Source organism: Trichosurus vulpecula, chromosome 4 (assembly GCF_011100635.1).
Source record: "Trichosurus vulpecula isolate mTriVul1 chromosome 4, mTriVul1.pri, whole genome shotgun sequence".
NCBI classification, from domain to species: Eukaryota; Metazoa; Chordata; class Mammalia; order Diprotodontia; family Phalangeridae; genus Trichosurus; species Trichosurus vulpecula.
This window is the reverse complement of record NC_050576.1, coordinates 213,427,565-213,453,224: the sequence shown is the minus strand read 5'-3', so window position 1 is coordinate 213,453,224 and position 25,660 is coordinate 213,427,565. Positions and strand designations below refer to the sequence as shown.

At 40.1% G+C, this 25,660-nt stretch overlaps 1 protein-coding gene across 1 annotated transcript in view; it reads right to left on the bottom strand.

The window, feature by feature from the left end:
* Positions 1-7,918: 7,918 nt before the first annotated feature.
* The window catches only part of LOC118845591, a 34,128-nt gene continuing 16,386 nt past the window's right edge, over positions 7,919-25,660 (bottom strand). Inside the window, exons 2-6 of the mRNA XM_036753570.1 lie at positions 22,534-22,694; positions 15,522-15,833; positions 10,316-10,594; positions 8,759-8,945; positions 7,919-8,536 (exon numbers count right to left, since the gene is read on the bottom strand). Coding sequence (XP_036609465.1) covers positions 8,797-8,945; positions 10,316-10,594; positions 15,522-15,833; positions 22,534-22,609 — 816 coding nt within the window. The 5' untranslated portion in view covers positions 22,610-22,694 and the 3' untranslated portion in view covers positions 7,919-8,536; positions 8,759-8,796. The remainder of the gene's footprint in view (positions 8,537-8,758; positions 8,946-10,315; positions 10,595-15,521; positions 15,834-22,533; positions 22,695-25,660) is intronic.

The following is a 25,660-nucleotide window of genomic DNA, read 5'->3' as shown; positions in this document are numbered from 1 at the left end:
ATCATGACTTTCAGGTAGTCCAATAATTTTAAAATTATCTCTCCTGGATCTATTTTCCAGGTCAGTGGTGTTTCCAATGAGATATTTCATATTGTCTTCCACTTTTTCATTCCTTTGGTTCTGTTTTATAATATCTTGATTTCTCATCAAGTCACTAGCTTCCACTTGCTCCAATCTCATTTTTAAGGTAGTATTTTCTTCAGTGGTCTTTTGGACTTCCTTTTCCATTTGGCTAATTCTGCCTTTCAAGGCATTCTTCTCCTTATTGGCTTTCTGGAGCTCTTTTGCCATTTGAGTTAGTCTATTTTTTAAGGTGTTGTTTTCTTCAGTATTTTTTTTCTGTATTTTTTTGGGTCTCCTTTAGCAAGTCATTGACTTGTTTTTCATGGTTTTCTCACATTATTCTCATTTCTCTTCCCAATTTTTCCTCTACTTCTCTAACTTGCTTTTCCAAGTCCTTTTTGAGCTCTTCCATGGCCTGAGACCAGTTCATGTTTTCTTGGAGGTTTTTGATGTAGGCTTTTTGACTTTGTTGACTTCTTCTGGCTGTATGTTTAGATATTCTTTGTCACCAAAGAAAGATTCCAAAGTCTGAGACTGAATCTGAGTCCATTTTTGCTCTCTGGTCATGTCCCCAGCCAACTTACTTGACCCTTGAGTTTTTTGTCGGGGTATGACTGCTTGTAGAGTAAAGAGTACTTTGTTCCAAGCTTGAGGGGCTGTGCTGTTGTTTTCAGAGCTATTTCTATACAGCCTGCTCTGCCACACCAGCACTCCTCCTTCCCCAAGAACCGCCAACCCAGACCTGACTCAAATCTTAAGCAGGCTCTGCACTCCTGCTTTGATCCGCCACTTAATTCTTCCCACCAGGTGGGCCTGGGGCCAGAAGCAACTGCAGCTGTAGTTCTGTAGCTGCACCACCTCTGCTGCCCCCGGGGAGGTGGCCGAACTGTGAACTCCCTTCACTCTATCCCAGCAGCTTTTCCCACTAACCTTCTATGTTGTCTTTGGTGTGTGTGGGTTGAGAAGTCTGGTAACTGCCTCAGCTCACTGATTCAGGGTGCTAGGGCCTGTTCTGCCCAGCTCCCGGTCTGGTTGGTCTGCGTGTGGGCTCTCCTCCCAGTTCCGTGTGATAGATCTTACCCTGCGACCATCCAGGCTGTCCTCGGCTGGAGCCCTGCTTCCCTCTGCTATTTTGTGGGTTCTGCAGTTCTAGAATTTGTTCACAGTCATTTTTTTATAGGTTTTTGGAGGGACTTGGCAGGGAGCTCACACAAGTCCCTGCTTTCCAGCCACCATCTTGGCTCCGCCCCTTTATAGCATAATAGTATTCCACTACAATCACATATTACAACGTGTTCAGCCATTCCCCAATTGATAAGCATCCCCTCCAATCACAATTCTTTGCCACCACAAACAAAGAGTACTATAAATATTTTTTATTGTACAAATAGGTCCTTTTTCCATTTTTTTGGATCTCTTTGGGCTCCACACCTAGTACTAGTATTGCTGGATGAAAGACTATGCAAGGTTTTATTGCCCTTTGGGCATAGTTCCAAATTGTTCCCCAGTATGGGTGAATCAGTTCATAACTCTATGAACAATGCATTAGTTCTCAATTTCCTCATATGCCCTCCAACATTTATCATTTTCCTTTTCTGTCATATTAATCAATCTGATAGGTGTGAGGTGGTACCTCAGAGTTGTTTTAATTTGCATTTCTCTAATCAATGGTGATTTAGAGCATTTTCATATGACTATAGATAGCTTTGATTTCATCTGAAAATTACTTGTTCATATCCTTTGACCTTTTATCAATTGGAGAATGATTTGTATTCTTATAAATTTGACTCAGTCTCTACGTATTTGAGAAATGAGGCCTTAATCGGAGACTCTTGCTGTTAAAATTTTCCCCAGCTTTTTGGTTTTCCTCTAATCTTGGTTGCATTAGTTTTATTTGTGCAAAAACTTTTTAAATTTTATATGAACAAAATTATCTGTTTTACATCTTATAATGCTTTCTATCTCTTCTTTGGTCACAAATTCTTCCCTCATCCATAGAACTGACAGGTAAACTATTCCATGCTTCCCTAATTTGCTTATAGTATCGCTATTTATGTCTAAATCATATATCCACTAAATGTCTTTTAAATTAGGGTCTGTGGATTCAAGGTTGTTCATGGTCTGAGTTCTTTCAGGAGGTCTTTTCATCAGAATGCTTCAAGATTGTAACTCTCTTTGATAGCTATCTGAAATGAAGAGTTTAGGTTTGGGAATAAAATCCTTTGCTTACAACATAAATCTTACAGCAATTGACAAAATTGTCATACACAAAGATGCACTTACCCTTTTTTCCAATGTCATCCAACTAACAAGTTGGGGATAGTAAGAAGCTCTGATGTATGTCAATAAATTCCTGTTTTGTCCAGTTATTTTCCATAGATTCCATAATAATTAGTCAGACATATCACCACATAAATCATTTTTATATTGTTCAAACTTTTCAAGCCATCCTCTTAACAAACTGTTATAGTATTAACATCTTCCCATTTGGTTTCTGAATGTGCACAGAATCTTAATTTCTCTGTAAACCAATTTACTAATTACTATGGTGTTAAGTTAGATCTTGCAAAGGCTCTCGCCTTTCACGTGCATTCCTGTAGCTTCTTATTTCACAGATCTGATAAGACTTTTATGACCTGTCCAAGTCTGAAAATTTAGATGACCTGGCATATTTTCATAGAATTTCTCAAATATTATCATATTCCCCAAATCTCTTATTTGGATGGAGGTGGGGGTAGAGAAGAAGGGGTGAAAATAGAGTGTGAGAGACAGCTCTGAGCTGAGAGACCAAATAGAAAATTGTAAATCATCCACTTCCTCTAACAGCAAAGAAATAAAAATCCCCCGTTCTCTAGGAAAGGGTGGAAGAGAGAGGTCTGGGTGCATTTGTATAAGTGGAATGGGGGCTTAGCTAGTGAGAGTCCAGCAATTCCCTATGTGGACTTTGGAGCGTATGCACGTATTCTGTGACTCTTTCCTATCTGCTTGTTATGTGGTAAAGAAAAGAATATTTTCAATTTGATATTGAACCAGAACTGAGAATGCATAGAAAAGATTCTCGGAGGGACCACTTATTCTGTCCTTTTTTCCTTGTGGTGGGAAAGGCAATCGTTGTAAGTGTCAGGGTAGGGAGAAATGCAGATCCAGTAGCAGTGGCCCACTCTTCCCACCTGGGGCCCACCCTTGGCCATGAGTACCTGATGCCTCTATTCTTTATGCCTTTTCCTTTGTTCTGCCTTGCTGTTGGTGAAGGAGTATTGGAAACAGAATGGACTAGGATGTATGTGACCTGGTGAACTCTGAAAAGTCAAGAGAGTAACCAGAACTAGAGTCCATACCAGAGCTTAAAAACTACTCTAAGGGCAGCTATGTGGTGTAGTGAATCGAGCACTGGCCAAGTTGGTCAGGAGAACCTGAGTTCAAATCTGGCCTCAGAGACTTGACACTTACTGACTGTGTAACCCTGGGCAAGTCACTTAACCCCAATTGCCTTGTCTTCCCCTTTCCAAAAGAAAAAACCTACTCTGTTTCCTTGCCTTCATTCAGGACCTCAGGAATGCCACCCAGTGAGCTCAGGGGTCCCTTTCTCCCAGGTAAATTACCAATCACCATAGATTTTCAGAGATAGCTTTATCTACCCCCCTTCTTCATGGTGGAGTGCCCCAATCAGAGATAAGCCTATATGAAAATAGATATTGATGGTGGCTGATGTGGTAGTAGACTTGACAGAGTTCAGGGGAAGCTCTGTTGTACTTGAAGGACCCCAGGGGCAGAGAATATTTCTTCAGGGGATATTATATCAATGTAGATGAAGATTTTACCTGTGGCTCCCAGCTCAGCCCACTAGGAGGCCTTTCCAGAACCTCCATTCCCAGAGTGGTGGATGCTAAAGTCTGCTTGGGTATGCCTTTCTTGTGTTATAAAGAAGACCAGTGAACCAGGTAAAAATGTCAATCAATTCTCAAGAACCAGGTTCACTTAGGAACCATTACCAGGACTGGAATCAGGAAGACAAGAGTTCAAATCTAGCCTTAGACACATACTGGTGTGTGACCTTGGGAAAGTCACTTAATCTCTGTCTGTCTCGGTTTCTTCAACTGTAAAATATGGAAGATAATAGCATCTCCATGCCAGGGTTGTTGTAAGGAGCAAATGGGATAATAATGGTGGCAGCTCGTTGGGCTAATGGAGCAAGCAGGATGCCAAGGGTAGAACTGGATATCTCAACCTTTGGCAGAGTTGCAACTTGTTCATGAAGTGTGCTAACAACTAAGGGACCTGGTCAAGTGTGGTATTGATTGTACCATTCAACAATGACAGCCTCCTCTGCCCTACCCATTTTGTTAGGGGAACCATCTTGCATCATCTAATACATGATATGGAACTCTAGATGAAAGGTAATAGTAAGATCCTGCTATCATCCATTCAGTAGCAACTAGAGTGCAGTAAATGGGCATATTGAGTACCTGTTTCAGGGAGCCTGCAGCTCCAGTAGCCTAATGGTTGTTTGATCTGGCCGCCCCTCGACATTTGCCAAAGGTTCCAGTTAGCCTGGTCTTTATGGACAGACACCTCCAAAATCAGAAACCCTATACGGTCACAAGGATCCAGGGGAAAAGAAAATTGGATGGCCCACTTTCGGTCATATAAGATTGTATTACTAAGCAGTTGGGAAGAGTCTTTTTTCCACTGTCTACACAGCTAAAGTCTTCTTCCAAAGGAGTCAGCACTAGCCTCCCATCACTGCATTTATGTCTGAAGGAACATGGCAATTCCTTCATTCCCAACTTCTGATAAAAGAACTATGCTGTAAGGAGAAGGGGACTCCAATCCCAACCATGATAATGTGCCTTCCCCCCCAATAAGCCTGGGTCATTAGCCTTTTTATTTATTCTTTTCCATTCTATGTGCAAGAAGCTGATTCTCCAACCTTGGGGAATTTCAAAAGCTAGGAGGACAAAGCCACAGGAATTCAGGAGTCCAGGAATCCAGGCCACATGTCACAACCAGGGTCTTTCCCAATGAGTCTTGTCTTCTCATTATGTGACCAAAGTATTTAAGCTTCAGCTTCGGTAATTTCACCTTCCAGAGAATAGCCCGAATTAATGTCTTTCAGTATTGACTAATTTGATCTCCTTGCTGTTCAAGGAACTCTCAAAAGTCTTCTCCAGCACCACAATTAGAAAGGGTCAATTCTGTAATGCTCAGCTTTCCTCCTAGTCCAACTCTCACTGCCATACATTGCTGTTGGAAAAACCATAGCTTTGACTATACGGACCTTTGTTGGCAAGGTGAGATTTCTCCTTGTAAGCATGCTATCCAGATTTCCCATAGCTTTCCTTTCAAGAAGCAAGCGTCTTTTAATTTCACGGCTGCAGTCACCATCTGCATTAATCTTTGAGCTCAAGAATAGAAAATCTGACATTATTTCCGTTTTTTCTCCCTCTAAGAGGAATTTCTATTATTCTATTAATTTCTATTAGGCCTGTTATGTTTGACCCCATCAGACAAAACCAGAAGCAGCATTCAAGAGGCAGGTTGAGCCTTGATGTAAGAGGATCTCCCTACAAATTAGAGCTATACAAAAATGAAATGCTCTGCCTTAGGAGTTAGTGAGTTGCTCCTCACTGGATAGCTTCGAACGTAATGGCCTCTTGTCAGCAATATTTTAGAGGGGGTTCTTGTACAGATGAGGGTTTGGACTACATGGTCTCTGAGATCTCTTCAGATTCTTAGATTTACATAAATGTTTGCATGTTGCCTCCCCAGATTGTTGTTATTCATCCTTCATTCTTGAAAAGGACCAATGACATCAGGAAGGTGATTTCTTGACTTGTAAGTGAATTGGATTTAAATGAGGCAGAGCTGTGCAAAGTCATCAGCCTCACTCTCTCTTCCAGAGTCATTGGAGTCCAGTGGCAAGACATAGGTCAGGATGACTGAGATGGTCCAGATGAAGTGGGAGACATCAGCCTTTTCAAGCTAAGGTCTTTCCTAGGTCTCAGTTTATCTGAGGCAGCACCCATTCAATAATTAAAATCTCAGTATGAATGGAAGCAACAGATGGCCTAGTTTTCCTACACACACACACACACACACACACACACACACACACACACACACCATACACACATACCTAAACAAAAAACCAAAAAAACTTCCTTGGGTGATCTCCTTGGGAACAGGGACTTTCTTTGCCTTTCTTTGTATCCCCAGCACTTAGCACAGTGTCTCACACACAGTAGGCATTGACAAATGTGCTTATGACACCAGAATTGATAAGTGCTTGTTAATTTGACTTGACTGAAATTTTGTGATCCTGTGTAAAAAGAAAGAGAAGCAACTGAAGGGCAACCTGAGTGGTATGTTAATATTGCCAAGATTTTAAAGAATGAGAGTATGGCCTTCAGTGGTTTTAATGGAGGCAGCTTTATGTAGCATTTATGCATGTACAATTTTGCTTCACGCACAAGTCAAGACATCACCTTCCTGATATCATTGATCCTCTTCAAGAATGAAGAACAAACAGCAGCAATATGGGGAGGCAACATACAAACATTTCTGCCTCTATTTGTCAGAAAGTGATGGGTCCAGTTGCCAAGATATTAGTTTTTTCCAAGCTAGCTTTTACAGTCTCCTCTTTCACCCTCATCAAGAGGCTGCTTAATTCCTCTTCACTTTCTGCTATCAGAGTGGTATCCTCTGCATATCTGAGATTGTTGATACTTCTCCAAGCAACCTTAATTCTGGCTTTTGATCCATTCAATCTGACATTTTGCATCATGTACTCTGCATATAAGTTAAATAAGTAAGGTGACAATATACAGCCTTGTCGCACTCTTTTTCCAGTCTTAAACTAATCAGTTGTCATGTTCAGTTCTCCTTGCTTCTTGGCCCACATACAAGTTCCACAGGAGACAAGTGAGATGATCTGGTATTCCCTGTCTTTGAGGACTTGTCACATTTCATATTGTGATCCACAGTCAAAGGCTTTAGTGTAGCCAACGAAGGAGAAGTAGATGTTTTTCTGGAACTCCCTCCCTTTCTCTATAATCCAGTGAATGTTGGCCATCTGGTCTCTAGTTCCTCTGCCTCTTTGAAAATCAACCTATTGTGGTAATTCTCAGTTCACATATTGCTGAAGCCTAGCTTGCAGAATCTTAAGCATAACCTTATTGGCATGTTAAATGAGTGCAATTGTCCAGTAATTTGAATTTTCTTTGGCATTGCCCTTCTTTATGTTTGGGACAGAAACTGATCTTTTTCAATCTAGTGGCCATGGTTGAATATTCCAAATTTGCTGTCATGTTGAATGCAGCACTTTAACAGCATCATCTTTAAGGATTTTAAATCTGTTAGCCCCACTAGTCTTATAGTCAGCAATGCTTTCTAAGGCCCACTTGACTTCATTCTCCAGGATGTCTGGCTCGGTAACCACCCCATAGTGGTTATAGGTGATGTTAAAATCTTTCTTATATAATTAATTCTTTTGTTTATTCTTGCTACCTCTTCTTAATCTCTTCTGTTTCTTTGCCAGGAGGCATTATCTCTGATTCAAAGACTTAAAGTAGTTTCTAAGGTTACAAATATAACAATTGAAGGGAATCTAAATAATTAAGTTGACTTTAAATTGAAACTGCTTGGAGTGGGCATGGATGTGGGATTAGTAGGAACACACAGCTGCCAACAATTATTTAAAACAATTCTTCATCTGGATATGATGCAATTTTACAAGGAGTTGGAGCCTTTTTCAGTTACACGGAGGGATTGAAAGAATGACAGGAAGAGGGTATGCAGAGGTGATGTAGTATTTTATCTTTATTCTCAGATGTCTAAGATGGAAGCAGACTCTGGGTCAAGAGTTTTTCTTTAAGTTTTATTGGTGGATTTTTTTTACAACATAACTGTTTGCCAGTAACCCTTATCCTCATTAAGCCCTCCCTTCTAACAAAGAAAATCAGTTAAGCTAAAATGGACAAAATGCAACAAAATAGATAATACTACATCTAATAGTGTATGCAACATTCCACTCTTGTAGCCCCTTATTTCTCTTACCAAAGGAATCAAAATGTGTTTTACCATAGATTCTCTGGGATCAAGATTGTGGACCTAGAATTTTAAAAGCAACATTTGATGAGCTCTAAATTTGCTTCTAGCTCTAACATTCTATGACAAAAGATAGAGTAGTCGAAAAGTTGAATTTGCAGGCTGATTTCTTTTAAAAATAATTATTTATTTTTTACATTTTTTTTTTACATTTTGAGTTCCAAATTCTCTCCCTCTTGTCAGCTCTTCACACCCATTAAGGTAGGTATTAAATTATACAGGTGAAGTCAGGCAAAACATTTATTTATTAGCCACGTTGCAAAAAAAAAAAAAAAAGAAGAAAAATGTTCCAATCTATACTCAGAGTTCATCAGTTTCAGCCTATTCCACAATAACCGTAGACATTATAGTATACTTGGGAGTCCACCTGCCGAGACAAAACCGTATACTTCCTAAGCACGTGAACACAATTGCAAATTACATCAATAAAAGAGGGAAACATCGGGTCAATGAACTGAATATACAACTAACATTTTTTGAAAGAGAGCAAATTAAAAATATTCAATTAAACACCAAAATAGAATTCATATAGTTTTGGGAAATACAAGAGAACAAAGGACAGGAAACATAAGACAGAATGATTACTTACAAAGTGTGAAGTATCTTGGATGACAGAAAGTAATACAATTAGAGGAGAGTCGTGGATGTAGGAATAGTTGACGACTGTCTCTTTTTTAAACATCTGTAGATCACAATCAGAGCCAAAATCAGAACAGGAATTAATATAATTGCTATTATAGGCTGCTGTGTATTGTTTTGATCTGTTGTTGGAGTACCTGCAATGGAAAAAAAGCAAAAATGACAAGTGAGCCCTGGACTGGGAATCCAAAGAACTATATTTGCATCCTCGCTGGGCCAAAAAGTTGCTATATTACTTTGGGCAAATTATTTAATTTCTCTGGGTCTTAGTTTCCTCATTTGTAAAATAAAGGTGATGATAAAAAGGTCCTTTTCCAGCTCAAATGCCTTATGGTTCCGTGAGCCAAGGTTAAGGACTGGGGGAAAAATTTGTCCACCCTAAGTGTACTCTTCTGCTTCAATCCTTTACCAGTCCCTTGACCCGCTGTTCACAAAAGAACATATAATAATTGTAGAATAAGTTTACTGCTTGGCATGAAATCCTCCACTGTGCCTCAGAATATGATTGGGCTGCTTTGATAAGAAAGTATTTTTAAAAATTCAAAGCATAGAATTAGAAATAGCTTAGAGAAGCCACTTGGAAGACCAAAGAACTAGCAGAAATGTGTATGAAGAAATCTCAATGTGAATGTTTATTTTTTAGACCTTTGGAAAGGGCAGACTTAAGCAGAGATAAATGCTACTAGTTTGGTAGTAGCCAGGATATATCAAGATAAGTCCCATTGCTATCCATCCTATCAGGCAGTGGTGTACTTTGTGTGTGTCTATCCCAACTCAGCTCACAGGGGTGGAGGTGGTGACGACCCATATAAATTCCTCCTGAGGTGTGCCATATCTCACTAGTGTCTAGGGTGGGAGAACCAAATTCTTTACAGTGTCATAGTTGGATTCCATGTCTCTGATATCATTACCTTTGAATGATATTCCTAGACTTAGATAATATTTTATTGACTGGCCAACCAAGGAGAACCTGAGGGAGTTCTCATTTTGGAGAGAGGTTGGTGTGGCAAAAATCCTACATTTAGAGTTAGATGACCTGGGTCCAAATTCTGGCCCTTACACTAATGAGCTATGTTCTCTTTCTCAGTCTCAGTTTCCTTTTCTGTCAAATGGCAGTGTGGGTAATAATATTCACTCAGTCTGCCTCAGGAGGTTATTATGAGAGAAGCAAACTGTGAACCTTAAAGTGCTTTAAAAATGAATTATTGGGTGAAATTATACGTGGAAGTTATATGGGATTCCATGCCATCTTGGTGGGGGGGAGGGAGGAAAGAAAATCTGGAACTCAAAATTATGTAGAACTGAGTGCTGTAAGCTAAAAATAAAAAAAAATAATAAAAAATGAATTATTGTCTCAAAGTGACAAAGTTTAGGATCCTATGCCATATTTCTGAGCTACTTGCCTAGTCCTATCTCAGATACCACCAGGATTGCAATTGTTACCCTAAACAGCAAGAAAAATTCAAAAAGCTGTCAGCTGCCTCTGACCCATTCTTCCAGACCTTACCTGAGATCTCATCCATGATGGCACTGTTATAGCAAGTTTTTGCACAAAGTTCTTGGAAGCCCTTCTCGTCCACAACTTTACAGCACGGTGGATTACTAGAAAAACTAGCTTTCCAAAGTTGAGAACTGCTGAGATTGACTAGGCCTGTGGCATCCAGATTGGATGTGACCTCTGTCAGCTCTGTTGGCAGGTCATTGGACCAGATGATTCTTCTCCCTGCCTTTACCAGCTGTGCTCGGCAGATTAGGCTGCCATTTTCCTTGGAGATTGTAGGAGCGTCTGGAAGAAGCAGAATCATGAGGTCAAATAAATGCCAGGAGGAGGAGTCACCCTTGGGAGGAACAGGAAGTGTTGGACAAGGTACATTAGGGAACTCTGCTCCCACTCTAGCCCATGATATTAACAACATCACCACCAATAATGAGAACGATGGTGATAGCATTTATATAGTGCTTTAAGGTTTGCAAAACGCTTTACATACATTATTTCATTTGATCTTCACATCAGTCCTGCTTATGAAGTGGATGTTTTGTTATCTCCATTTTATGGATGAGAAAACAAAAGTTTAGAGGTTAAAATAACTTGCCCAGGTCCAATGCCCTATCCACTGTGTCACCTAGCTGCCCTCAAGAAGTACACAAAGTTCTGTACTAGGTCTTGCTATAAAAAAGTAGCTTGGTCTAGAGGGAAAAGCAATGACTTGGGTTCCATTCTAAGCTGGAACTCATTGTATGACTTTTGAATTCACTGAATCCCCCCCCCCCCCCGCACCCCTGCCAATGTTTACAGAATGCTTACTGTGTGCCAGGTGCACATAGAGGCAGCTAAGTGGCACGGTGGAATTGGGAGGACCTGAGCTCACATCTGGCCTCAGATACTCACTACCTATGTGACCCTAGGCAAATCACTTAACTTCTGTTTGCCTTTATCCCCTGGAGAAGGAAACGGCAAACCACTCTAGTATCTTTGCCAAGAAAATCCCATGGACAATTTTGGCATGCCACAGTCCACAAAGAGTTGGACACGACTGAACAAAAACAATATGCTAAGCTCTTTACAATTATTATTTCATTTGGCCACATGATAATTTATAATTAACTCATTGTGTGACTTTGAACAAGTAACTTTGCTTCCCTGAGCCCAGGTTTCTTCATCTGTAAAATGAGGAGGTTGGATTAGATGATCTCCAAGGTCCCTTCCAACTTTGAAATTCTGTGAACCTATGAATGAGATGATGTGATTCTTACCCTTGAGGGAACTTCCAATTTCATCGTGGAGGCTTAAACACAACCACAAAATGGCATGGAAACCTTTACAAAATACTATATCCATGGAATGGCCTCTCAAGGAGGACTAGGAGTTAGTCAATGAAGGCTTCCAGATGAGCATGGCAGAGAGCAAAGAACACTCGATTTGGAGTCAGAGGACCTGACCCTGCCACTTACTACCTACGTGACTATTGCACAAGTCACCTGGAATCTCTGGTGTCTCCTATCTGATGGGTTTCTGTAACTGAGGCTGTTCCCAAGAGAATTTGTTTGGTTAGTCGTCTTGAGAGGATGGAGATTACTGTGGGAATGTCCTCTGGCTTAGAAAAAAATGAGCTAATATATGGGCAGCTAGGTGGTACAGAGCACCACCACTGGAGTCAGGAGGACCTGAGTTCAACTCCTGCCTCAGACACTTACTAGCTGTGTGATCCTGGGCAAGTCATTTAAACCCAATTGCCTCAACAACAAAAAAGAACTGGCAGGCCTGTTCCACCCATTCCCCATCCCCCTCCCCATTCTCCCCTTTGTTCTTATAACTTCCTTCCTTTTGGGAGGGGGTGTGAAGAGACCTCTCTTCTCCTTCCCACCCAGTAATCAATGATAGTTGCATTTTGGCAGAACCATCCAGCAAGTACTAATTCTCCTCTGATGACAGCAACATCTGGGCCATAGCAAAATATCAAGATTTCCTGCAGAAGCACATGGCAGAAGGAGACGTATGCTTGCCCGTATGACTCGAGGGAATTCATGTCTGTGGACCCCAACATCCTGTGCAGAAGATGAGGCATCTTGATTTCCTAGACCATGTGACCACAGAATCAATTGTTCTAGCAGAGAAGGGAAATTTCTTGGGTAGTGCCAGCTTAAGAGTAAGCCCAGTTTCAGAGTTTTAGAATTGTATCTTCTAGAGGAAAAAGAGGTGTTCTTGAGTGGCATGTCTCTTGGATAAAGAAAAGAATCACCCACATCTGGAGAAGCAGCAGCAAAGAGATTAAAGCCATGCATTAGAGGTCAAGCAGTCAGGACCTTCTTTCCCTTCCTCCTAGTTTCCCACCCTTGACTTTACAATGAATTATTTGGATGATCTGTGATGGGAAGAGAATTGCCTGTCCAGATGCTTCAAATTATATTTACCTTCAAGTGGGCTCAAATAGAAAGAGGTGCCATGAGTCCAGAGGACAGTGTGGGGTCCTGTGGGAGAGCTAGGGATCTAGTATAATGTTGGTGTGTGGCCTTGATGGCAAACCTAAGTTCACTTCCCTTCTAAGAAGAGTGTATGGACTATTTTGTTTTGTTTTGTTTTGTTTTGTTTTGTTTTGTTTTTTCAGGGGGGAAGGCAGGGCAGTTGGGGTTAAGTGACTTGCCCAGGGTCACACAGCTAGTAAGTGTGTCAAATGTCTGAGGCCACATTCAAACTCAGGTCTTCCTGACTCCAGGCCTGGTGCTCTACTCACTGCATCACCTAGCTGCTGGAGCTTATGGACTATTATAAGTATTTTAAGTGTTTTTTGTATTTGTTTATGAACTCTTGTGAATCCTTTACATGTTTTGCATTTTCTGAGGGCTAAAATAATGACTGTATCCAATATATAGATATCCATTATCTTGAGTGCTTATGTGGGAGCTAGAGGCCCAGGTAGTCATCTTTGTGCAAACTTAGACATAAATATATTTAGATATTTCCCACCATAAACTCTGGGTTAGAATATATGAGTCAAAGAGAAAATGGCCTTTTGGGGAGACTCAATTGTTCAGTCATTTTTCAGTCATGTTTGATTCTTCATGAACCCATTTGGGGTTTTCTTGGCAAAGATACTGGAGTGGTTTGCCATTTACTTCTCCAGCTTGTTTTACATATGAGGAAACTGAGGCAAACAGGGTTAAATGATAGTAAATGTCTGAGGCAGAATTTGAACTCATGAAGCTATCTTCCTGATTCCAAGTTCAGTGCTTTATCCACTGCGCCACCTAGCTGCAGAATAGATACAAAATCACAGACTGACAGCCCGAATCACCTAACTAAAGCCTCTCAGCTTTTAGAAAACCAGCGTCAAAAGCCCCTCTGTCCAAATCCCATTACTTTCAAAACTCTTTCAATTTCAAAGGCTTCGCTAGTCACGTGTGAAGACTCGCTGACCACAAGCATGCTGATGGACTTCTTGGCAATGCTACTCCCCACTAATGAAGCAGTTAGGTAGCATAATAAATAGAGCTGGACCTGGTGTCTGGAAAACCTGAGTTCAAATCCAGCTTCAGGGAAAAGGACCCATGTGTACAAAAACATTTACAGCAGCTCTTTTTGTGGTGGCCAAGAATTGGAAATTGAGGGGATGCTCATCTATTGGAGAACGGCTGAACAAGATGTGGTATATAAATATAATGGAATGCTATTGTACTGTAAGAAATGATGAGCAGGTGGACTTCGGAAAAACCTGGAAAGACTTACATGAACTGATGCTGAGTGAAGTGAGCAGAACCAGGGGAACACTGTATGCAGTAATAGCAACATTGTGTGATGACCAACTTTGATAGACTTAGCTCTTCTCAGCAATGCAAGGATCTAAGACAATTCCAAAAGACTCATGATGGAAAATGCTATCCACATCCAGAGAAAGAATTAGGGAGTCTGAATGCAGATTGAAGCATACTATTTGCTTTCTCTCTCTTTTTTTGTTTCTTCTTTCTTGTGGTTCCTCCCGTTGTTTCTAATTCTTCTTTATAACATGACTAATGTGAAAATATGTTTAATATGAATGTATATGTAGAGCCTACATCAGATTATATGCTGCCTTGGGAAGGGGAGGGAGGAGAAAATTTAGAACTCAAAATCTTAAGGAAGTGAATGTTGCAAACTAAAAATTAATTAATTTAAAAAATCCTGCTTCAGATACTTACTAACTATATGACCCTGGGCAAGTCATTCAACCTCTTTTCCCCTCAGTTTTCTCATCTGTAAAATGGGGATAATAATAGCACCCCTCTCCCAGACATGTGAGGATAAAATGAGATATTTATAAAGCGCTTTTGCAAACCTTAAAGTATTATGTAAATCGCTAGCTAGCTTTTATTATAGGAAACCTAGTCATCAGGGATGGGGCGGGGGCGTTCCAGCTAAACTGAAAAGTGCTTCTCATTGCTATCCAAAGGGGCTAGGCTTGTGGCACACCAAGAGAACAATGACACTAAATAAGGGGGTTCAGACAGGTGGCTATACAGCTGCTTATGGCACTCAGTTCCAATACATCATTCTCAGGACCGATAGGAGAATTAGTCTGCTCAAGAATGCAGCTACGTAATTAATGCACATTCTAGATCTTGATTATCTGAAGTTTTCTGAATGATATGACTCTGCAAACTAAAGAAGACATTTCTCCCCTTGAGGTAAATATCTGCCCTTTGCTTTAAATTGTTAGATGTCTGAGAAGAAACTTCCCCAACCAGGAAAACCAGTTATATCTGTTTTATCTTTGAGAGGTAAAGAACATAGAGGGTAGACTTGGCCTTGGAATCAGGAAGATCTAGGTTCAAATCCTGCCTATGACAAAACCTAGCTGCATGACCATGGACAAGTTATTTAACCTGTCAATATCCTCAGGCAACTTTAAGACCACAAGCTACAAATGAGTTGCTCATCAGAGGAGGGAGTTTCCATACCAAAGAAATCACAGGTCCAGATCCCTCAAAAAGTTGCCAGTGCTATAGCTATCTGTATTGAAGTGTATAATAACTAACTACATGTAAGCCCTAGGAGATCAGGGATCTGTCACAGCTAAACTTTGTATCGCCTTCATGTTGTGCCTACTGTATATACATAGTAGGCACTAAATAAATGCTTGTTGAATTGAACAGTTGAACTTTCAACATAACAGGGGAAGATCTTACAATGTTCCCTAACTTTATATATAAAAAACTTCACATTCCTGTCTTTTCCTCACCTGAAACATGTAGCGTAGTGTGTTCATTTGAGGATCCTCGACCTGAAAGAAGCCACCGGTAGGTTCCACGATGGGAAAATTGGGTGTTCGGAATCACCAATGTGGCTTCTCGGATTTTAAATTTGAGATACATCCCATGCTGATGTGGAGACTCTCCTACTGTGGTCATGCTGAAGAGGAGTTGTTCATCGGCCTTGCCGTTAGGGAAATACAATTTTATACCATCAAAGTCCTTGGTGCTGCTGCAGATCATTTCAGCCTGGTCATCTTTGCAAACAGATACTTCTTTCTGGCATTTGAACTTTGCAAACTCTGCAATAAATGAACAAATCCCAGAATCATGTCATCATCATCATTACCACCATTATCATCGTCATCAACACTTACCATGTGCCAAGTGTTGAGGATATCAAGAGGCATAAGGCACTGACCTTATGTCTCTGAACTTGAGGACTTGCTTTCAAATAAGAACACATAAGCTCAGGGTCAAATGGATGATTGGCACAGATATCATGTACTCAAAGTTCAAAGGGAAGAGAGATTACTGAGGTCTGGGTTTAGGGAAGCTGGGAAAAGCTTCATGGAGAAGAATTAGCCTTGAAAGATTCTCAGTTACTGGCAAACAGGAACATCTTAGTCAGAAGCTTTTGAATGAAAGTTTCTGTAAGTGATTCTGGATCCATCCTTAAGTACTCCTGACTCCCCAAACACTTGCAGATTCTTTTCTATTTTTTTTCTTTTTCTTTTTGAGGGTGGAAGGCAGGGCAATTGGGGTTAAGTGACTTGCCCAAGGTCACACAGCTAGTAAGTGTGTTGAATGTCAGGCCATATTTGAACTCAGGTCCTCCTGACTCCAGGGCCAGTGCTCTACTCACTGTGCCACCTAGCTGTCTCATTTATTTTTCTAATCCCTGTTCACTTCCTCTCATCATCAAAAAAGAAAGAAAGGAAGGAAGAAGGGGAGGAAGGGAAGAAGGAAGGAAGGAAGGAAAGAAAGAAGGAATAAACAAAAGAAATAGGTTAAAGAAAATCACCTCTCTAGATCAAAAGCTAGCTTTAGGCATTCTGAATCCTTAAACGAAATTAAATGCAAGAGGCTAAAACCATTTTTTAAAAAAGAATTTGTCAGTTTCACAGAAAGCATATTGAAAATATGAAATGTTTATCTGTGTATGTATTTCTGAGAAAATGCAGTTTGTTTTTTTTTACAAAATTATTTACCCATGAAAAGGCTTATCACACTGAGAAAAAAAAATATAAGAGAAAGGGGAAAACAAGAGGGAAGGAGAAGAGACAAGGAATGAAGCATCCTTCATTTCTTGAGCTAAGAGCTCCAGCTCCCTCTCAGTTTCCTCCTTCTGTGATCCAGGTGCTTTTCATTCTTGGCTTCTGTCCTAAAGCAGGTATTTATTATCCAGGTTCTCGACTATACCCCTGCTGTTGCCTAGATCCCTTCACAAAGACATGTAAAATGCTTAATACAGTCCCTGATATATAATAGGTACTTAATAAATGATTATTCTTCCCCTTCTCCTCCTCCCTAAAAAAGGACTCTGAATAATGAAAAAAATATGGCATCCAAATGAATAGAAAGGAATGTATTAGTTAATTTGAAGATCACTACTGCCCTTCTCTGTGTTCTGTTCTATACTGGAACACAATAGAACTCAAAAGCCCAAAGAGGAAACTTTCAACATGAAAATAGAGAGGGGCCGCTAGGTGGCACAGTGAGTAGAGTCCTGGAGTCAGGAGGACCTGAATTCAAATCTGGCCTTGGACACTTGACACACTTACTAGCTGTGTGACCTTGGGCAAGTCACTTAACCCCAATTGCCCTGCCTTCCCCCCTCAAAAAAAAGTTTAAAAAAATGAAAATAGAGAGCTCTTTGTTGGGCTAATGAGATTAGGTTTGAAGAGGACTTACTATATACCATGGAATCATAGAGCTAGAGTTACAAGAGACCTTAGAGATCATCAAATCCAAAGTCCTCTTTTTACAGAGGAAACCGAGCCCTTTTTGTGACCTTGGGATTACAAGATGATCTGATTTTGAAGTAGGATTTGAATTCAGCCTGTAAACTTCAATTTTAGCACACTACCGCATCATGATACTGTTAGGAGTAAGTCAATTTAAATCCTTAATCATAATTTGCTATTGTCTCTCTTGGGCCACTTCCCTTTTGCCGTATCTTATAGTCGTATAAAAGACAGTGCTGTGGAGTAGACAGTATACTCGATTTGGGGTCAGGAGACTTGGGTTCAAATCTTTCTTTCAACACTTATTGCCATTTAGTTCTAAGCAAGAGGTAGCATGACATAGTAAACCAAAGGGTGCACTTGAAGCAGGGAAAACCTGGTTTCAAATTTTGTCTCTGACACTTTTTGTGTGACCATGACCAAGGTACTTAATCTTCCCCAAGCCTCAGTTTCCTCATCTGTAAAATGGAGAGCTTGGACTATATGGCCTCTTCCAGCTCTAAATCTACGATTCCCCCAAACTCACAAAATCTATATAAACCTCTACTTCTTTTTCTGTAAAATGGGAATGATAATACTTGCACTACAGAGTGTTGTGGAGAAAGCATTCCATATACATAAAAGAGCTACTTAAAAATATGAACTAAATTACATTTATGATTTAATGTATAACTTAAATTTATGCCATTTAAAAAGAACTAATATTTGGTATGCATTTTCAAAATCACCCCCATACAATCATATATACTATTTTTTACACATAAATTTATACAGGAATGGGTTAAGATCAAAGGATTACAAGCATTATGAGCTGAAATATCAGCATTAAAAAAAATCACATTAGATACTGAAACAAATAGGGAGGGGAAGAAGGAGGGGTTGTATCATAAACCTCATTACCCTCTTACCACAGCATGCCAGTGAATAGTATTCAGGGTCATGGTGAATAGAATGATGAACCTGAAGTCAGGAACACCTGAGTTCAAATCCAGCCTTAGACATTCACTAGTTGTGTGATCCTGGGCAAGTCACTTAATCTGCTTGCTTCTGTTTTCTCATGTATCAAATAATACTACTTACCTCTCTCTCAGTCCTTGTAAGGATCAAATGAGATAATATTTGTAAATCACTTTGGAAACCTTAAAGCACTATATAAATACTACCTATTATTAGGTACATTCTTATATGGCAGCTAGGTAGTGCAGTAGATAGAGTGCTGGGCCTGGAGTCAAGAAGACCTGAGTTCAAATCCAGTTTCCGACATTTACTAGGTATGTGACTTTGGGCAAATCAGTTTGCCTTAGTTTCCTCAACAGGAAAATGGGAATTGGAAGAGCACCTCCCTTGCAAGGTTGTTGTAAGGATCACATGAGATAATATTTGTCAAGGGCTTAATCTAGTGGCTGGCATGTAGTAGGTACTGTATAAATACTAGCTATTATTATCATTATTATTCCTACTTCTTTGAGCAAGCTGTTACTTGCCCACCCCCAGAGGGATGAGTGGATTGTTTTCTAAACATCAGGGCTCAGAGATTCTGCTATGTACTGGTGACCCAGTACACCCATCATCGGGCCAAGTGTCCCCAACTGTTTTACCACAAAGTGGGAACTCCAAGTCTAGACTAGGGCCATTTTAGACTTCAAGGTACAGTTCCAGAAACACTTGGAAGAAGTTTGATATGTAAATCTATTTCTCCTAGCAGAGCTGGCCCTAGGCAAAATTGCAAAGGGAGAAAAACATTTGGTATCTCTAGCTTCTCCATATCCCTGTTTATTGCTCTTCCAGGGCACTCCCAGTCCTCTTGCAGCCATATTAAAATTTGCCTTTAGAGCCTTCATACACACTAAGGTACAAATGAGGGATAACTTTAAGCATAAAGGATATTTAGGTTTTTTCTTTTTTTAAAATTTAGTATTTTATTTTCCCCCCAATTACATGTAAAAACAATTTTCAACATTCATTTTAAAAACTGAGTTTCAAATTCTCTCCCTCCCTCTCCACCCCACTTCACTGAGAATGCAAGCAATTCAATATACGTTATACATGTATAGTCATGCAAAAAATTTTTCCATATTAGTCATGTTGTAAAAGAAAACATAGACTGAAATAAAAACCCAAGAAAAATAAAATAAAAAAAATATGCTTCTATCTGCATTCAGACTCCATCAGTTCTTACTCCATCCATTCTTACTGGTTAGTATTTTTCATGTTAAATCCTTCAGAGTTGTTTTGCATCACTGTATTGTTGAGAATAGCTGTCACTCACAGCTGTTCATCTTACAATGCTGCTGTTACTGTATACAATGTTCTTATTTCACTTTGCATCAGTTCATGTAAATCTTTCCAGGCTTTTCTGAGAGCATCTAGCCCATCATTTCTTAAATCACAATACTATTCCATCACAATCATATACCACAAATTGTTCAGTCATTCCACCCCAATTGATAGGTACTTAATTTCTCCTTGTTCTTTTTGCAGAGGTAGGGGTCCGTAGGTGTAGATCATTATTTCTAATGTGAGATTTTTTTTCCTGTGTTTCTATTCACTTTGCTAAATTTTTTGTCTTCTTTCTTTTTTTCTTTTAATCCTTTGTTATAGGAGATGGTTCTCTTGGTGGTGGTGGGGGAAGCGCAGGTAGGGAAGATAGAGGGGAAATTTTAGGTAATGGAAAAACTACCCATGTGCCTTTGGGCCCATCACTTTCTTTTATCTGGATCTCAGGTTCTTCATTTTCTTCATCCATATGATGCACCTTATGGGACTCTACCAAAAGACTTAGACATGGAACAAGGAATAGTGGGGCAGGGCTGCTAGCTGTCTCCTTTCTAACATTCTCTAATAATAAGATTTTGCCCCTTGTTGAATATGTTTATTTGACTATTTTGGATATACTGTTTATAATTTTAAAAATTAAGCTTTTATGACCTTGGGCAAGTCACTTAACCCCAATTGCCCTGCCAAAAAGCAAAAAAAAAACAACAAAAAAAAACCTAAGCTTTTATTTCCAAAGCACCAATGTAGCACAGAAAGAAAATACTTTAAGTGAATGTGTCAATTAGTATAAATTTCTATGTAAACTGAAAGTTTAGTTTCTGGCCTTCTCTGTATGGTAACAAAAAATGTATTTGAATGATTGTCATGTGTGAGAGAGATTAGATTTGTTTCATTTGGTTTTGGGAGGCAGAACCAGGGGCAATTGGGTAGAGGCTTGAGTGTAAAGAGTAATTAGCAACAAGAGTACCTACTCTGGCTTTGTTTCTTCTTTCTTGTGGTTCATTCCATTGGTTATGATTCTTCCCTGCAACATGACTAATGTGAAAATGTGTTTAATGCAAATGTGTATGTAGAACCAATATAGGATTACATGCTATCTTGGGGAGGGGGAAGGGGGGGAAGGGGGGATGGGGAGAAAATTTGGAACTCAAAAACTTGTAGAACTGAATGTTGCAAACTAAAAATAAACTAATTTTTTTAAAAAGTAACTAGACTTAGGCTTCGTGTCAGGAAAAACTTCCTGTCAATTAGAATTGTACAAAAATATAATAAGCTTGCTTTGGCAAGGGTCAGATTTCACCTCATTGAAGTTGTTCATGCAGAGGTTGCATGAACCCTTGTTAAGTTCATCATGGCAGTGCTATGTCACATATAGGCTAGACTCAGATGGCTGCTGAGGTCCCTTCCAAATACAACATTATGTGATTCAACTCAATTGAACAAATTTCACTCAATGCCTAGTGTGTTCTGGGGATCAAAAAAAAAAAAGGAAACATTATCTTCCCTCAACATTCTACTGTCCATGGTGGACAGTTTGCATGGTGGTGGAAGTGGCCCAGGCCTGTGATTTCATCCACTGGCCTATTTTAGCTCCATAAAACATGCTAACTGAAAACCCAGCCCAGCCCAGCCCAAAACTTCATCAGCAGACCTACAGAGAGCTGTGTCAAACTCATTATTTGAGTCTTGGACTCCAGGCCTCCAACCCTATGTGAAGACTGGAGAACATCTTTTCGCTTTCTGACCTGCAAAAACCTATTCCTTTTTCTCCCTGGACCCCCTGCCTCCTTCATATACCTGCTTGTTTTTTCATATTTAAGTGTTTCCCTTGGTTTCTATTTGATTTCATGCTCAGTTGGTTATCCTACTGGCTTAAACTCCTGGAGAGGGAACTGTATATTTCAGAAGAGGAGGCTCTGCCCAGGGTACTGAGCTCTCTAGACTGTCTTAGTATGATAGAACACAAGCAAAAAAACACCTAAGGGGCAGCTAGGTGGCGCAGCGAGTAGAGCACCAGCCCTGGAGTCAAATCCAGCCTCAGACACTTGACACATGTACTAGCTGTGTGACCTTGGGCAAGTCGCTTAACCCCAATTGCCCTGCCAAAAAGAAAAAAAAAACAACCAACACCTAGTCATGAGACTAGTCACGAGAGAATGTGTGTCACAGAGAGGTATGAATATAGGACAATAGCATAGGAGAAGTGGGATCAAGACAGAGAAAAACTCATTACAGAATCAGAGAAATTATCTTTCTTTTACAGATGGAGAACATGAGGCACAGAGGGTGAGGTGACTTACCCAAGGTCACACAGTGACAGAAAACAAATTCAATCTAAGCCATTTCAACAAGCTGTTAAATGCAAGGCACTGAACCTGGGTCTTCTAAGGAAGTTTCCAACACAGTATATTCTCCCAGAGGAATAGCAATGTGGACTTGGTCCAAAATTGAATATGTTCTATCTCTATTTCTGGATATTCCAGGTAGAGTGAAGGCCTCCTTCACATGATGTAATGGACAGAGCACTGAGCTGAGAGTGGAAAGACCCAGGTTTGAATCTCATTTCTTCTTCTTACAACCTGTATGACCTTGGACAAATTACTTTACTTTTCTAGGTCTCAGTTTCTTTGTAAAATGAAGGGACTAAATTAGATGATTTCTAAGGATCCTTCTTGCTCTGAATCATGTAGTTTTTATTCTCTTCCCTTATTCTTTTCTTCAGCTGTTATTATGCAGGGAAGATGGAGAACAAAAATACCTGAATTTTCCACAGCACTCAAAATGGTCAAGAGCCAGAGGGCCTCAGTCATTCTCTCTAAGAAGCCAAAAGCCATCAGGTCAGATCAGCTGCACCAGCAGGTGGAGATGATGGAGTATCAGGCCTCAGGAGTCAGTCCTCTTTGGTTCTCCAGACACCTTCTGGAGAAAGAAAAAGCCAATGAGACAAAGGGAACTTTGCTTGTCCCCATTATCCACTGTGAGAAGTAATCACTCCTGTCTTAGGAGATATACCATTCTTTCACCTTCCAGTGGTCACAGGATCATAAGATTCAGAGTTGGAAAGAACCTTTGAGATTGTGTAGTCAACATTTTAGAAGTGAGGAAAGTGAGGCCCAGAATTGGGACTTGTCCTCTGCCTCCTTCCCCCCATCCATTGCCAACTGATTACCCACACTTGTTTTTTACAGGTGAGGAAACTGACACCTAGAGTTTTGACTCCCCTTGTATCTCCTCCCTACTATCCATGTTCACTCACCCTCCTCCCAGATTCCAATAGAATGAGAAAAGATTGTAACCTTATGAGCATTTAGCAATAGGGTGTTAGAGCTATAAAGGATGTTAATTTGAAGATGAGAAATACTGAATCTACGATAGACACATACACAGAGGCAGAGAAAAAGAGACAAAGAGACAGAGAAACTGAGAGACTGAGAGAAAACAATGACCTTCAAGATCTTTCTTTCCAGTTTCCTAATTTTACAGAGCAAATCAAGGCCTAGAGACTGGCAAGTCACATAACGTCCAAAGTTACACAGGATTGTGATTCGAACCCAGGTTTTCCAACTCTGAGTCCACCGCTCTTTCCAATGAGGTTGTTATTGAGTCATTTCCAGCCCTTTAGGATTTTCTTGGCAGAGATACTGAAGTGTTCACCATTTCCTTCTCTAGCTCATTTTACAGATGAGGAAACTGAGGTCACACAGCTAGTAAGTGTCTGAGGCCAGATTTGGACTCAGGAAGAGGAGTCTTCTAGGAGTGCTTTATCCACTGAGATGCCTAGCTGTCCCCAAGTAAAACTGTGCATTTCCCTGATGTCATGGTCTTCTTTGAGAATGAAGGACAAACGCAACTTGTGAGTAGCTTCTGCCTCTGCCTCTGCCTCCGCCTCTGCCTCTTCTCTGTGCTCCATTTCAATGGATGAAGGCTGCCTCCTTAACTTCTGGTTTACTGGCTAGATTTCTTTCTCAAAAACCAAGACTTAAACCCAATTCACTCTGGAGCTCATAGATTGGACAATAGGTCCCTGTCCTCCTAGCAAAGAGTGAATGTAAATACCAAATAGTAACTATTTCTCTTTTGGCCAGGCATCCTGAGGGTCTTCCCCTCCCAGTTTGATTTTTTACTTTTTTGAGTTTTGGGGGCCATCCCTTGATCAGCTTCTTAAGGAGGCCTATTCACTAAATGGGCGTTACCTCACTCAAAGTGAGAACCTGAAAAGACCTTAGCCTGAAAGGGCCAGGGTCTCACAATGCATCCTGGGCCATCTCCAGTCTTCCTGCTGAATATCAGGCCACTGGTCCCAGATGGCTCTGGAGTAGAAAGTGAGGCTGGTGACCTTGCACAGACCTCCCTCACTCAAATCAAATTCAACTGCAAGTCACATCATCATTTCTCTGATGTCATGGTCCTCTTCTAGAATGAAGGACAAACACAACCTAGCTGTCCCTAAGTAGAAAGATTGTCCTGACGTTATCGTTTCAGGAGAATTTAGTCCAAAGCCTGAATAGATCAGCTCCTTCCTAATGCCAGATCAAGTTCAGGATAGGCACCCTTTTGACAGCAGTTAAGCAACTCAGAGCTTGTGATATATTGACTTTCTTGACTGTGGCATGGAATTGCTTGAGGGAAGGATTGCATACCTTGGAGGCTCTTGGGTTAGGCTGAACTCTCCTCCTGAAGGAGTCTTGAAAGAAAAACCTATCCCTATTAATCACCGGTGAGGCAACTCATGCCCCCACCCTAAAGCCGGGGAAGGTCCTTAAGCATTGCTTACTAAGGTGGAGGAAAACACCAGAAACACCCAAACTTGTTCCACCCATGGTCTGAGATTCATGACTTATGGGCCCATAAGAGGACCAAGGTGGGAATGTTAGTGCAAGAACCCTTCAGGGCTCAAGGGAAAGTAGTTTAATTTAACTTTACTCCTAAGAAAATCAAATCTAAAAGAGAACAAATGGAAAAGTCAAAAAATCAAAAAAAAATTTTAAAGGTACATTAAGAATACACAAGTGGGGCAGCTAGGTGATACAGTGGAGAGCATTGGGCCAGGAATCAGGAAGACTCATCTCCTGGAGTTAAAATCTGGCCTCAGATACTTCCTAGCTGTGTGACCCTGAGCAAGTCACTTAGCCCTGTTTGCCTCAGTTTCTTCAGTTGTTTGACTAAACCACAAGAATGCTCAATGGCACAGGATCTGATAGTAAAAGAATTCACAATAAAAGGATGGGCCTGAAACTCAGGTGCTGTTTGGAGAGGAGCAGAGTTTATTTCAAGGAGCAAGACATGTATATACATACATACATACACACACATATATAATTATCTACTAAAACCACATCTGATTTATCCTGGGGGTAGAACGATGATTGGAAAAAAAGCAAACATGATGAATAATGTAAACAATGTAATAATGTAAACAGAATTGTCAATATATATAGAAAAAACCATTGACAAAACAGAATACTTGATTGTGTTAATATTTCTATAAATCAAACATATTGAAGGGCCCTTCTTTAATATAATAAAAAAAAATTCTAATACCAAAACCTAGTATTATCAACATTGGCAAAACACTGGAAGCTTTTCCAGTAAGCATAGGAGTAAAGCAATGGGATCCCCTTTCTCAACTATTTGACATAGTTCTAGAAATGTTAGCTTAAACAATAAGTCAAGATGGGAAATTAAAGTATAAATATCTGTAAAAAGGAAATAAAATTTTCTCTATTTGCAGATGACTTGCTGATTTACTTAGAAAACCATAGCAAATCAATGAAGAAACTAATTTAGACAATACTGGCATCAATAAAGTAACAGGATACATAATAAATCCACAGAAACTAGCAGTATTTTCATACAATACCTTAAAAAACCAGAAGGAAATTATA